This window comes from Apium graveolens, chromosome 9 (genome assembly GCF_009905375.1).
Source record: "Apium graveolens cultivar Ventura chromosome 9, ASM990537v1, whole genome shotgun sequence".
In the NCBI taxonomy this organism is placed as follows: domain Eukaryota; kingdom Viridiplantae; phylum Streptophyta; class Magnoliopsida; order Apiales; family Apiaceae; genus Apium; species Apium graveolens.
This window is the reverse complement of record NC_133655.1, coordinates 247,031,116-247,045,814: the sequence shown is the minus strand read 5'-3', so window position 1 is coordinate 247,045,814 and position 14,699 is coordinate 247,031,116. Positions and strand designations below refer to the sequence as shown.

General features: G+C 34.0%; 1 protein-coding gene across 1 annotated transcript; it reads left to right on the top strand.

The window, feature by feature from the left end:
• On the top strand, window positions 1-462 carry LOC141686115 (uncharacterized). Its single transcript, XM_074491172.1, has one exon. It carries the CDS (start codon window positions 1-3, stop codon window positions 460-462), a length of 462 nt encoding a protein of 153 aa, XP_074347273.1.
• The last annotated feature ends 14,237 nt before the right edge of the window (window positions 463-14,699 follow it).

Here is a 14,699-nt window from a genome sequence, read left to right as displayed (position 1 = left end):
ATGGTTCTTGATGAAGCAGGAGTGAAACCACTGTTGAGAGCTAGTTCAGAGGGTGTGCAAGCGGAATCTAATCTGTGGGATCTCGACAATGGCGCTAGCAGTCATATGTCTTGGCAGAGATCGAAGTTCTATTCACTAGATGAGGGAGTGACATGTCGAGTCAAGATTGGAGATGGTTCAGCTGTAGAGATCAAATGGAAAGGAACGATTGTGTTCAAATGCAAAAATGGTGAAGAAAGGACTCTCAAGGATATATATTTTATTCCCAGCCTACGCAACAATATCATTAGTTTGGGACAATTGTCCGAAGAAGGAAAACAAGTCACAATCAAATGTGAATACATGTGGATCCACGAAGAGGAGGGAAAGTTGTTGATGAAGGTAAAGAGGTCTGCGAACAGACTGTATAAACTCATTCTCAAGTCTGAAAAACCAAGGTGCTTGATGTCAAAAGCAGAATAAGAATCTAAGTTGTGGCACGAACGCTTGGGTCATGTGAACTACCAAGCCATGACACTAAAGGCCAAGGAGAAAATGGTCAAGGGGCTCCCGAAGATCATACAGTTGAAGGAAGTGTGTGAGGGATGTTTGCTGTCAAAGCAGACAAGGAAGCAACATCCAAAATCAACGTTCAGTGCATCCAATGTAACATCCGGGAAATATCGTGTAATTATTTTTCATCAATAAACAATTATTGTGTGATTATTATGTGAATTTTGGTGAATTATTTGATGATTGATATTAATATTTGGGTGTTTATGTCTGATAAAATTAGGATATTTTAATTTTTAATTATCCAGGATAAAATATAGATAATTTTGGTATTTTTCTGGGAATTTTTGGATTATTATATGATTTTATAAGGATTTATAGAATTAATAAATATTATTTTGAGTAATTATAAACATTATTTTATAAAATTGGAAATCGTCCAACGTCAACCGCTTTTGCGTTTTTACAACCTGAAACTCTTTGGAAACTCCTTTCTAACCTAATCTGATGATTCAGAACACTTTCCGTGTTATGACTTTTTCAATCTGGGGTACAGTTTGACCTGTACGAGTCCCAGCGTAAAATTTTCGATACGCTAATCATTTTATAGATCGATAAAACTCGTATTCTCGAAATGCGAGATATTATTATCTTATCTTCGTATAAAGTATTTTATAAGAAGCTTTGTTTTGATAATTTTCCCTATCTGGTATTAAATTGTATCGTTTTTATAGTTACTTAGCGACTAAATAATTTATTTTCAGATTCAATATAAAAATATCATTATGGAATCATTAAATAAACACGATATTTGATGGGTTTGTCAGCTGTGTGTTGCTTTATTATTAATTATATGAAATTTGTTAGGTACGAAGATTATTTGCGTAATTAATTATTGAGCTGTATGAGTTGTTTTGCTCTTAAAGTAATTAATTGAAAATTTATTCTCATAAATGTTAAAAATTATGAGTTGTGTTGCTCTTAAAAATTACTTTTATGCTTTTATAATTTCGATGTTTATTTTTAGGAATTTGTAAAATTCAGAAATCAATATTTTATCAATTATTCACCCCTAAATGATATTCTGATTGTATTAAAGTATAAATTCAATATTAAATTCCAGAATGATTTAAAAATTACGAAACTCTTATTTTATGAAGTTTGTAATATTTTGAGAGCTTTAAAATTATTTCGGAAATTTTCTGGCTTTTATTCACCCGCACGTGTGTTCGTTAAATTATGAAATACAGGTCTGATACGCACTCCGAAAATGATTTGAAAATTTTGAAAACTTTATTATTATTATTATTATTATTATGATTATTTTGGAAAGTTTAAAAATTTATTTTAAAACTATTTTGGTTATTATTATTCGTAAATTATATCGGTAAGTCGCGAAACGCGGAACAAATCGATCGGTATAGAAAGGGGTAAACATAGAATAAAATAAATAACAGATATCTATCCCCAAATTACTTTCGTTTCTCTCTCCTGGGTCTTTCTCTCTCGCTCATCTTTGTCAAATCTATCCTTTCTCGATCGTCTCTCTCACTCTTTAATCTCTCTCATCTTCTCTTCTCTTTATCTCTGCTCCTGCTTATCTGTCGCCACCATTCCTGCTTTTCCGACGGGTTGTGGTGGCGCGTGTAGGCGTGATTTCAGTCAAGTATTATGTGTGCGTGTGTGTATGTGTGCAGTTGTGTATGTTTGTGTGTGTGTGTTATATGAGTACCGTGTGTGTGCATTGTGTGGTGTTGGTTTCGGTCGAGCAAATTTTCCGGTGGTTTCATCGGGTATTTCCGATTGTTGCTTCTGCGGTTGTATTGCCGTCTGTGATGCCTTACTGCGTGCTTGTTTAATTCGAATTGTTATTTTGGTTTTTGGAAAAATTTCATTAATTTAATTCTATTAATTCTCTGCAGGATTTATTGAGTAATATTTCGTGATACAAATAAATTGTGCGGAATTATAATATTAATCGGTGAGATTTACGTAGGATGTCCGATATAATCGGAAACCCATAAATTTTACCGCCGTCACGATGAGCCTCAGCGAGCCGACGGTGGACAATGATGATTAATTCTGAGTCCTAAATTATAACTAAATAAAATTAGTTGTAAAATTAATTTCGAAACGAAAAATAAGATATTATTATTATAAGTCATACCAGTGGTCGGGATTGTGAATTGGATTGCGGTTGTTGTTGATTGTGATTGACGTCGAAGTGTTTCGACGGGTAGGCCGATAAATAAAGGAGACGCTGCTCGATTTTCGGGAAAATAATTCCGAAAATACGGGAACGTAACCCGCAATTATCGGAGACGTCGAACGAGAATACATATATAAAATATATTATACGAAACCAAATTACGTGTCATGACAAAATATTTTAAAAATACTCGATCACCCTATTTTCCAAAACTACGAGTGTACATACTTTCCGAAAACAAAAACCGAACCGAGTTTCACAGACGTGAACCATAATTGCTATGTGTATTTCAATAATACATATACATACGAGTCGGGTTATGAAATCGCATGGGTAGAAGTGATACTGATATTATGTCAAGCTAGGCGATTATCTGAACTAGGGTATTTCAACCCTGTAGGTCCTAGTCGGAAGACCCGAAAAGTGACATCGAACTAAGAATAGCCTAGTGGTCAATTGTCAGACTCAACAAGATTCCAATCGAAGGACATGAATGATAGAATTGTATCCAGAATAGGGTAGTGGTTTGACGATAAAGCTGAACGTTCAAGTAGAACCAAAGTCAACCAATAATAGTGATTAAAGCTAATCAAGGCAAGTAATCCTAAACTTTCTTTTAAAATACTGCAAATATCTCTTCATTCCTATTCTAAGCTCAGAATAGTTAACTGTTTTAGATTTCGCTGCAAGTACTCTTAATTGTGTACGTCCTATGCATTATTGTTCCTATATTATCGATTGATCTCTTGAGCAAATACCTATTCTTCCGGGTTATTTGTGAACCCTGAATTGGGATGTTTTGAAATCAAAATGATTTGACATCAAAATACTCTACAGGCTGGATGGTTACTATATATATATATGAGGGCCAGTGATGAGCTGGACCCTATGGACCGCGAATGGACCGGACCCTTGGGCCATAATGCCTGGGTACCCGAATGGATCTATATATTGAGATATAGATCAACACTATATCCTGACTGATCAGCAGGGTATGAGTGTGAACATTATACTAGTGTCCAGTCTAATTTATTGTTGATCGCCATTAACGACATTCCCTCTCGAAAAGTTTTATGCTAACAAAACCGGACAAAACCCTAATTCAGGAGATGAATCTGGGAATTGCTCGACACTTCTGTTTTATAATTCAAGGCTAGTAACAGCTAATGTTTATTCGCTCAACTACTTCAAAGAAATAGAAATGTTATAAACTATTTAACGATTTTTTCCGAAAAAGTTCTTTTGATATTGATACTTGGAAATCACTTATATACTTGCTGGGCATTTTTAGTTCATTCTTGCTTTGTAAATTCTTATTTCTTTCAGAAACAGATAAGGATAAAGTGACTAGATTTTGATAGATAGCAGAAGTTAGAGAGATCTCCACTGCGAGAGGACGAAGGTGTTAGGAAAATAAGACAAGGGCATTAGTGTGAAGGTATTTAAACTTGTATTCTAGTTGTTGTGAATTGTAGAAGGTTAGATTCTTGTTTCATACCATAACCTGTAAACGATCCGGTTTTAAGGGGTTATTTGTATATTATTTTATTTTATGTAAAAATTGTTTTGTGACACCAAATCTTGACCCCAGATTTGGGCTGTTACAAGTTGGCATCAGAGCAACAGGTTATTGGTCCTTGAAATAAGAATAGGTGAGAGTAAGATAGGAGTGATAGACCTTATAAGATAAGAAAGACCTAGGCATACTCAGTTTAAGTTTGAATTGAGTACGAATTAGGATTAGCATGTCCGATATGGAGTTGGTGAGATAGGAATTGTTGAGGAAAGTGTAAGGTGGATATAGCAATGCGATAGATGTATTGAGTTCTCAGACCCTATAGGGATGAGGAGCCGACAACTTGATGGAGACTGGATATGTTATCCTACTTTCCATGTGGTTTTAAAGAAACAAATGCAATTGATTCTTGTGAGAACTTCGTATAAGGAAAGCTAGGTGAGTTTTAGTATGATTTAACTTAGAATTAGGTAGTAGGACAAGCTCCACGTTGGAGGCAACAAGTTGATGGAAGCTAATTAAGAGCCAAAGTGCGAGTTGCAAAGGCACCACTATTGCAAGAAGATTCTTGTCACTTATCGGGCGCCGCGCAAGGAATGAGCTTTACCATATTAGGTCTATTTAAGATTAGCAAGAAGGTGCGACCTTATCTATAGACAAAATGTCGAATTGCATTAGCGGTCTTAAGCATAATATCAAAGACAGTACTAGACGTCAGCGTTGGGGTAGAGTTGTGAATAAGATGATACGCAACGGTAAATGAAGTTTCTTCGACTAATAAATGCGAACGGAATCCAAGGAGAAATAGGAAATACACCGAAGTGGGGAGACCCGTACATGGGCTTTCTTTTAATTAGATATTTCATTAGCGGATTATAAGAATAACAAGTAACTTATATAGTAATAACGACCTAATATTTGATTTTCAAAATTTTAAAATGAGATTTTGAAAAAGATTTTCCTAATCAACTTTTAGAAGATCTTTTCATAAAATGAGTTTCATAATTTGGTTGTCGAATTACTACTTAAGTTCTTGTTATTATAAACAGAAAATGACCTAAAAGGATAATGGATCTAGACTCAGTGTTGTTAGTTCGGAGGACCAAGTAGACCCACTAGCAGGAAGAAAGTTTAAAGTTTTTCCGTGAAAGACGAGCGTAAACTTTGTTTAATAATAAACAATAATTGAATCAACATGTTAAAACATTATTTACCCAATTCATGAAATTATTAAAAATTTAACAAGATTCGTGATTCGAAAAGATAGTGGATGATTGAAGGAAAGGGAAGACTCTTCCAGATGATTGGCGAAGAATAATATTCCCATCGACGAAGTTGAGGCGTTGCGTGATTGATGGTTATTCTACGCGGCCTAGACAAATTTGGAAGCAATGACTATAAATTTCGTAAGAACGCAATTATGATCGAATTATTAAAGCATTTAATGTGGAGGCATTTCCAGACGGCATTCCGAAGTTATAATGTGACTTAAATTGTAAATCTTATACTCGAATCATTCCTGAAGGCATACATAAGTGAAGCATGGACGGTGACCAACACTGTCATTCTTTCCTTTAATACGATAGTATATATTCTTCTTGATTCTTGAATACGTATGAGCTTCTTTTATTGATAAATTATATGGGGCGAAAATGAAAGAAAATTTATTATGCTCCTTTCAAATTTTTTCTCTTCTCAAAATATTGCTTCCTGATTGAGACAAACAGTGTTGTGATGTGACGCTTTGTTGGAATGACGAAGAGTCTGGTGGGACGCCACCTAATCATGTGATGTATGCCATATAGTATGAAAGACTGGCCATCTTGAGTACAAATATGGTTGTCTCATTCATATTTTAATCTTCATTTATTCTTCTTCCTTCAATTTATTAACTTACAGATTCTCCCCATTGTTTGTTGCATTATTATTCCTTATCCAGTTTTTCAATCAAAATCATATTCACAAATTCTCCTCTTGCGTAGACTCTATTCTTTGACGATTTCAAAAGAAATGGAATAGTCCCGTGTAACAGGTAGAATTACATGTCGAATGTAGATATGATTGCAAACCAATAAATGGTGAACATCTGCAGGTAAGGAAGAATGGATACACCGAGGACGTGGCTGTTACAAGTGAAAGAGATATGTCTTAAGTCCAATCATGTATGAGGATTTAGGAATAACTTTTATGTAATCTATTTTGATTTTATTGATATTAATAAAAGACTTGTTTTGGTTTTATTGCGGGCTTTATCTATTTAAGTGTTTAAATAAGATATACCATAGTTTAGAGTAAAGCTTTTTAAGGATTGTGATGAGATCATAATAATGAGATCTAAAAGATGATAACTCTAAACTTAAATAGTTCCTGGTCGTAGGATTACTAACTGGTAATTAATAGTCCGCAAAGATCGGTACATACTATGCTTGTTTCATTATGAAGGATGTCTGTCCTCATAAACATTTGTGTGGTGACACTATAGCTAGTATGTAGGTGCTTATTATAGAATAAGTTCACTGAACATGACTCACATAGCTGAACAACTGATGGAGTTCACTCACGTGTCAGCAGTTGTTCACATAGTGATAGTTGTACAAGTATCCTTAGACTTGAGGTCATCATAGTCATCTTGTGTACACTGAACTATGCTTTGGTTTAGTTCTTAGTCTCAAGGGACAATTATAAGGGCTCTACTGGGTATAGGAATTTGTACATGAAGATAGTGTATGATCAATAAAGGATCTACCCCTTCCAGTGAAGGAAGAGAATGTTCAATGTTGATCCACTTATGTTTGTTCAGGAATCTCTGGCCAGAGTGAATGAAATTAGAAAGGAGTTTCTATTTTACATTAAATAGAACTAAGCATAGTGAATGGGAAAGCAAGTGATTAAATAAGATAGGCTTGACACAAGTTCCATGCCTTATATTTAATCGTGACATTGCAGGGTAGAAGGAATTAATTGTACGGTAACTACTCACTGAATAGGTTCTTGGTATTCTAAGCAGTGAATTCGTATTATCCGGATAGTCGCGATATGCTGAGAAGTATCCCTCATGATGTAGAATAAATATGATTAATTAATTAATCATATTTAATGAATCAGAGAATTTATATAAATAATGATAAAATAGTTTTATTATTATTTATTTCTACTACCGGCTTAATATTGAACCTACAGGGTCACACCATAAAAGAGAATGATTTATTGGTGGAGAAATTAATTAATAATGATTGATAATTATTTATTTATGAAATAAATAATGAATTGGCAACTTTAATAATTGATTAAATGAGATTTAATTGATTATAAATTAATTAAGAAAAGGTTCTTAATATTATTAATTAAGAATTTAATTTTTGGAAATTAAATCAAGAGAGATAATTATTTCTAAAGTGTTTAGAAAAAAGGATTAATAATTAAAAGGTGTTTTAATTATTAATGAGAATAATAAAGGGTTAATAATAATAATATTTTATGGGAAAATTTTCAGCTGAAAATTTTGCCTATAAATATACTATTATAAACCCTATTTTTGCCTCAACCTAAAAATTTTACAAAAGCCTAATTCACTTCACCTCCTCCTTCTCCATTACATCGTTTTCTTGGTGGATACCGGTGGAGTGCTTCACACTTGAGGAGCAGCTGCTAGGGATCTCCGCTCATCGTTCTTGGATCGCTATTAAAGATCTCCATCTTTCCATTAACGTAAAGCTTCTTAAGGTAAACATACTGAATCACGAATTAAATATAATTTTTTGCATGGATCCTGCGGAGGGTTTCGGTTTTTTAAGATTTAAATTTACGTTTTCGTTGCGTTTATGTGCTAAAAACCCTTCAATGGCATCAGAGCTACTTGCGAAAAGTTTTTAATTCGTTTATGTGTTTAACAGTTTTCGATATATGAGCATGTACGTGATTCGCCATAATTTGATGTTGATATAATATGCTTATATATGTATGGTTTTGAATATATGATATTCATGTGAGTTGTATAATCATAAGATGATTATGTAATCTGTATATATACTGATATATACATAATTTATGTTTGTTCTAATTATGAGAATTATATTAGATACAGATTCTGAATTGACTACTGCAGATTTGCTGAAATCTGGGTCTGGTGTCCGATTTACGCAAACGAATACCCTATTCCATAGGTAAACGAGCGTCTGAACAAAACTGATAGCTAAAGCTATCTACGACTCGTCTGTAAGGCGTTTGATGTCGTTTACTGCCCGTAAACAGTGATTCTTATTTTTCTGATTTGATTCTGATTTTTCTGATTTTTGTCATATTGTTTTTATGATTAGATCATGGATAATATGATATGTTAAGATCAGATTATGTGTTTTAACATGCTTTTATGTGTTGTATGAGCATGGTGGATGATTATGGCCTTTCGACCTTAGAGTAATGGTTTTGGTTTTGGTTTTAAATACGACTTGCATGTCGTCAATCTTTGTAATCATAAATCTCGAATGTAACTCGAGTTATTCTTGTAAGTTCATTAGATTAGTTTTACTTTCAATCTATGTAATGTAATTGAAGACTCAAGAAGGCTATCCAATGGAGGTAATACAAAGAAGAAGACGAGGCATACAAGAAGTCTATACAAAGAAGAAGACGAGGCGTATAAGAAGTCTAAACAAAGAAGAAGACTTATGTAATAAGTAGTTGTGTTTATTTCCATCACCATATTAGATTGACCTTGATCTTTATCATGAGCTTGATAAAGATCACATAGGATGGGGCCATAACCAAACACATTTACTTTATTGCACTTTACATTTACTTGTTTATTTAATTTTATATATGAGATATATGCCTATGTTTGCCATGCGATGATAGATTTAGGTGAACTTAAATCAATATAAGGCGTGCTCTAGACAATCTAGTATAGTGAAATTGTTTCATGACCTTAATATAAATATTATGAATACGATCATGAGATTCTTGTGTTTATGAAACACGTAATTCAATATGAATTTTCAATATTGAGAGAAAGGATGATTCTGTCAACAACAGATTTCTATCTGTAAGAAAGGGTTATTAAGTGACGCCTCTTGACAATGCTCCACCCGATTTGGGAATCATCTGATTATCGATTATTGATTTGAAATATTTAATTTAAAAGGAAGAATCTCTTTATAATATGATTATGATTGTAATGTAATATAATCCCTCTAAATTTAAATAATATCAAGTAGTAATTGGCCAATGACACAACGGGCTTGTGTCGGTCAAAGCCTTCCAACATGGTAGAAAGTAGTTCTTATTTTTGAATCATTGTCGTTTCGTGCTACAGCCGAGGGCTTTGATTTCGAAATAAGAAATACTTGTCTATTACATAGAGATGTGTACATTAAATTAGAATCTAAAGGTCGTTACGTGCCACAGCCGTGGGCCGTTAGAGATTGATTCAATTGTACGTTATGTTGGGTTAGACTTGACTTAGAATATTGAGTTTGTCGTGCCACAGCCGTGACTCAATTATTCAAAAGGCTAAAGTTATATTAGGGAATAACATAAGATGTAATTGACAAGAGTTGTCTGCCTATTGAACATCACATGACGTTTCGTGCCACAGCCGAGGTTGTGTGATGGAATGTAGGATCCCTATTCCCACTAGCATTATGAATGCTTAATTTTCACTTAGGGGGTTGAATAAATTAGATAAACTAGTGGGATACACTTATGAATAAAGACCCGATTCATATAGTATTTTGAAATGAAATTGAATATTTGCTAAGTGTTGCTATGTGTTTATCATTTATAGATTTACTATATTTGTCATGTCTTCTGCACTATCACTCTGGAGCATACTAGATGCTCACAAGTTGACTGGTCCTAATTTAGCTGTTTGTTTTCACTATAACAAGTTGGGGCACTGGAAGAGGAACTGCAAGGTTTACCTTGCAGAATTGAAGAAGAAGAAGGGTAGTAAGACTACCGCTTCTGATTCAGGCATGTTCATGATCGAAGTTAATATGTCACTAGGTCAAATTTCTACTTGGGTATTAGATACCGCCTGTGGTTCTCATATTTGCAATTCGTTGGAAGGACTAAAGGGAAGTAGGACTCTTGGAAAAGATGAGGTGATTTTACGTATGGTAAATGGAGCAAGGGTTGCGGCCATATCTGTACGATCATTTAGTTTACATATGTCTACGTGCAAGACTATTATTCTGAATAATTGTTATTACGTTCCCTCTATTGTAAAGAATATTGTTTTTATTCCTATGTTGGATTTGGATGGTTTTTTTATTTATTATTAAGAATAATGAATGTTCTATCCTTAGAGATAATGTTCTTTATGGATGTGGTATTTTAAATAATGGTCTTTATGTATGTGACGTAGAACATGATTTACTTCAGATTGAATAAACTAATAAAAAAACAAGATGATGAAAATCTGACCTATTTATGGCACTGTAGGCTAGGTCATATTAGTGAAAATAGACTGCAGACATTGCATAAGGAAGGTGCCACACCCCCAACTTAACAAACAAAATAAATAACTATTACAATATTTAAAAGAAAGTAGACATAACCGAATCCAAGATCTTACAGTTTAGGGTTTGGAACAGCCCAACACTACCATCTATTACAACTGATTTTTTTTATATCGAGTCCTCACACAAAACTATCTTTTATTCTACCTGAGCTCGGACATATGCATCGGCGTCACAGGTCTTACGTGCTGTCTGCTTGAATCTAACCATAGCTGCTAGTTGTAATATCACGGTAAAGCAAAGAGTGAGCCAAATGCTCAACAAGTGCTAAACAGTACGATACGAAACATAAATCGAGATATAAATTAAAGAATGACAATGCGAAGATATAACTAATAATAACAAGAGATGAAATTTTGGGTGATGGCATCATTTGCTTGAATCAAAACATTTTCAAAATCATAACTTAGTCAAAATTATTTTATGACGCTACGGATTACAGCCGGTGATCAGCCACGAAGTAATCCTGAACCTCGCTGGGTTCTAAAACATTAATGGGATCCCTAGGCAACTTTTAAGCCTACAACATAAGTGTGGAATGGACTCGCGTCTCAGTCCGGATCCACCATTCAAAGAAAACATTTATCCCCCTTTGGGACTGAAAATCCATATTTTAATCATTTCAAAAACTGATGCCGATTTATAATAAAATCTCTTAAATAGTAAGCATTTTTATCAAGGGATAATAGATCAAATTTGAAACACTGGGAATATGTCACCAAATTTTAGGGCCATGATCTACTAGACTTTACTATATTAGGGTAATTGAAAGGTTTCCATATTCAAGAACTTTGACAAGGAGATTTAACAAGGCTCTTGGATAATATGAAAGAGTAATGCCAAACTAGGCTTAAAGCAATGGTTTTCGACAAGGTACAAGTACTAGAACATCAAGAAGATAAGCTTCATGAATACTAGGGGTGTTAAGTTATGAAGAAATGATTTTTAGCTCAAGGTATATCAGGGTTGTCAATCTTCATGATAAGAAAAAAGGTTATCAATCAATTAAGAACAACTTTGAAGAATATCTGGCTTTTAGGTATCAAGGTAAAGTTTCTATTGGGGTTCAAGCATCAGGGTGAGATGTCAATATTTTAGGAATCAATAGCATGTTAATCAAGAGGATCAATCTAGTATTATATCAATCTTTATCTTATCATGACATTCCAATTACTTTGATTTACTAGCGTGATACGACTGTTGCAATATCAATAAGTACTTGAGGGTTCATAGAATTTCTTTATAATACAAAGATAGATTTAAGTATCGCTCGGTTCAAGTATATCAAGATTACTCAGGATACTCGCATCAATATATGAACTAATTAACACACATTTGCAGTGTAAACGAAAAACAGGTTAAATTACTTGCCTTGAGAAAGGCTGGTCTGGTCTGGCTGGTAGGAGCAACTGGAAGCTTTACTCGACCTTTATGGTAAATTTACCCTCATCTCGAGATCCTACATAAATAATAATAACCTCATTATAATATATTCTCACCAACTCAACCTATTTACAACCCGAAATTAAACACAAATGGCACTTAGGCCTATATGCACTCAATTTTTAATCACCTTATAAATACCATAGTCCACATAGCCACATATACTCACATATCATATTTTAATATCAAATAATATCACACACACCATAATGCAACACTAGGCTTGGATGATCTCGATCCCCAACTTAAGTCACTTGATCGCTAAACTAGACAAAGTCTCCAAATTTTGGCTTCCTAACTCGATGTGCCTTTACTAAACTATCCAAAACCTATTGACCCTCACTTGGGCCTTTAAATCTAATGGCTTTATACTATCTTGAAACCATAATTGTCAACCTAGGTCTCACTCATAAGTGCTCTAAAACTATGTGGTAAGTGAAAGTGCTCACTGGAGTAAATTTCAGAATGACATCTATGGTTTCTTGAGTGCATTAGACACTCTTAAACTACAAGTTTACCTACAAAACATCTTCACTAGACTCTTCTGACCATAAGGAATATCCTAAACTTGATGTGGCTCAAGGGCCTAGCTTGGGCCTCCTTGGGTCTACGCTTAAAGTCCATGGTTCCCCTGTTTTTCTGGACAGAAAACGCCCTGACTTGAACTAACTTGCGACACATGGTTCTAACTCAAATCCTATGAACTATGGTTGGTAAAACTCCTCTGACACTCCCTCTAACTAAGGCCCAACAGGGCCTAATGAGGGCCTACCCGTGACATGGTCAAAACTTCCTATTTCTAGGTTGCAACAAAACTGTCCCCTGCTGGACAGATTTTGTGATTCCACTCGTGCACCTAACCAAACGACTTATAAACCTCCAACAAATACATAAAACCTTTTATATACTCCTAGTGCTAGCTTCTGGTGGCTTGGGACTCAAAGTGCACAACAATGACATGGTCAAAACTCACTCTAAACCTCAGGGTACCAAACTGATTTTCTGCAGAAACTAAGACTCTCCTTTCTCCAAGGTTCTCACTTAACAAACCCACCCACCAACAACCAAAATACCCAAACCATAACTTAACTATGGTGATATACTGAACTAACTCCCTTACACTCAAAATAGTATTAGTGGAGATCATCCTTACCTAAGGTGCAACATAGCAAAACAAAGGAAATCACATTACACAAATTACAAGTCATCAAGTTTTCAAGGACAACAACTTTAACTTTCATGATAAATATAAATGAAATAACATCACATTTTAAGAAGCACAATTCTTAATTAATATCTTAAATTAACTAAAATTAAGGTTTACTAACAAAATATCAATCCGAATGATCAAGAACTTCCAAAATTCAAGAGAAATCTACATGCATGCATGACTTCGAGTCTTACAAACCAAAACAACATGCTTTCCAAATAAATTTTCATTTTAATTCAATATGCAAGCCTATCATGGATTATATCTAAATGACCACCTAGCATGCAAAGGTTTTTACCAAGATTTCACTAAGATTTTCATGCTATTATCACAAAAACACACAAAATAAAACAAAGCAACCAAAGTACCATCCATTTGGCTCCTATCAAGTCATGGCCGAATGGATTAGGGTGAAAACAACATTTGCATAAGTGCAACACACTCATGTCTAGCCATTCTCATCCCTATGATACTATAACTCATGGTGAAAGCCATGAATTCACAAGAATCAAGGATATTCACTTTGAGTTTAACAAAAACACCACCATGCAAAGTCAACACATAAGTTTTCTACTCTAAACTCTTGAGATATACATGAACAACATGTAGGGAGTAAGATTACTTGTTTATAGGATGATTATTTGAGTGAAGAAATGAAGAAAGAAGGGAATAGGGGCCTCAGTTTTAGAAGGGCCGATAGGGAGGGAGAGAAAGCCGAGAGGGAGGAAGGAGAAGAAAAGGAGAGTGAAGTGGTGGGGTGAAAGTGGAGTGGTGATCACTCTTTGATTTGTTTTTATGTCTTGATTTGACTATAATGTGAGTGGATTTAGGAAATGACAAGAGTAACCTTCTAGCTAGAGTTAGGCTATCTTGCATGCAAGGTTAAGGAGGTAATTTGGCTAATAAATCATGAGTTAGTGGGTTTAGAAATGTCTTCTTTGTCCTTGAAGAGAATAGAAGGGTGGTTTGCATGCAAGGGCTTTCTTGTAATTTGCTAATTATTACAACTAAAATTTGTAAAGATTTATTTTTATAAAATAAAATACAAGTTCAAAAATTATAAAATTTATACCATAAAATAATTTGGATTTTCAGAAATTTTATAAAATCACTTTCGAAATTTGTGAACAAAATAACTTTTAAAAGAAAATTGCTCCAAGGTTTAGAATATTCCTTATAAATCAAAAATAAATGAAATAAATAAACTTTTGCTTTGAAAAATCATATACTACATAAAGCAAATTTAAAATGCAGAAATTTTCATTCAAACAAACGTACAATAATTGAATATATTTGCATTCGACTTTAAAA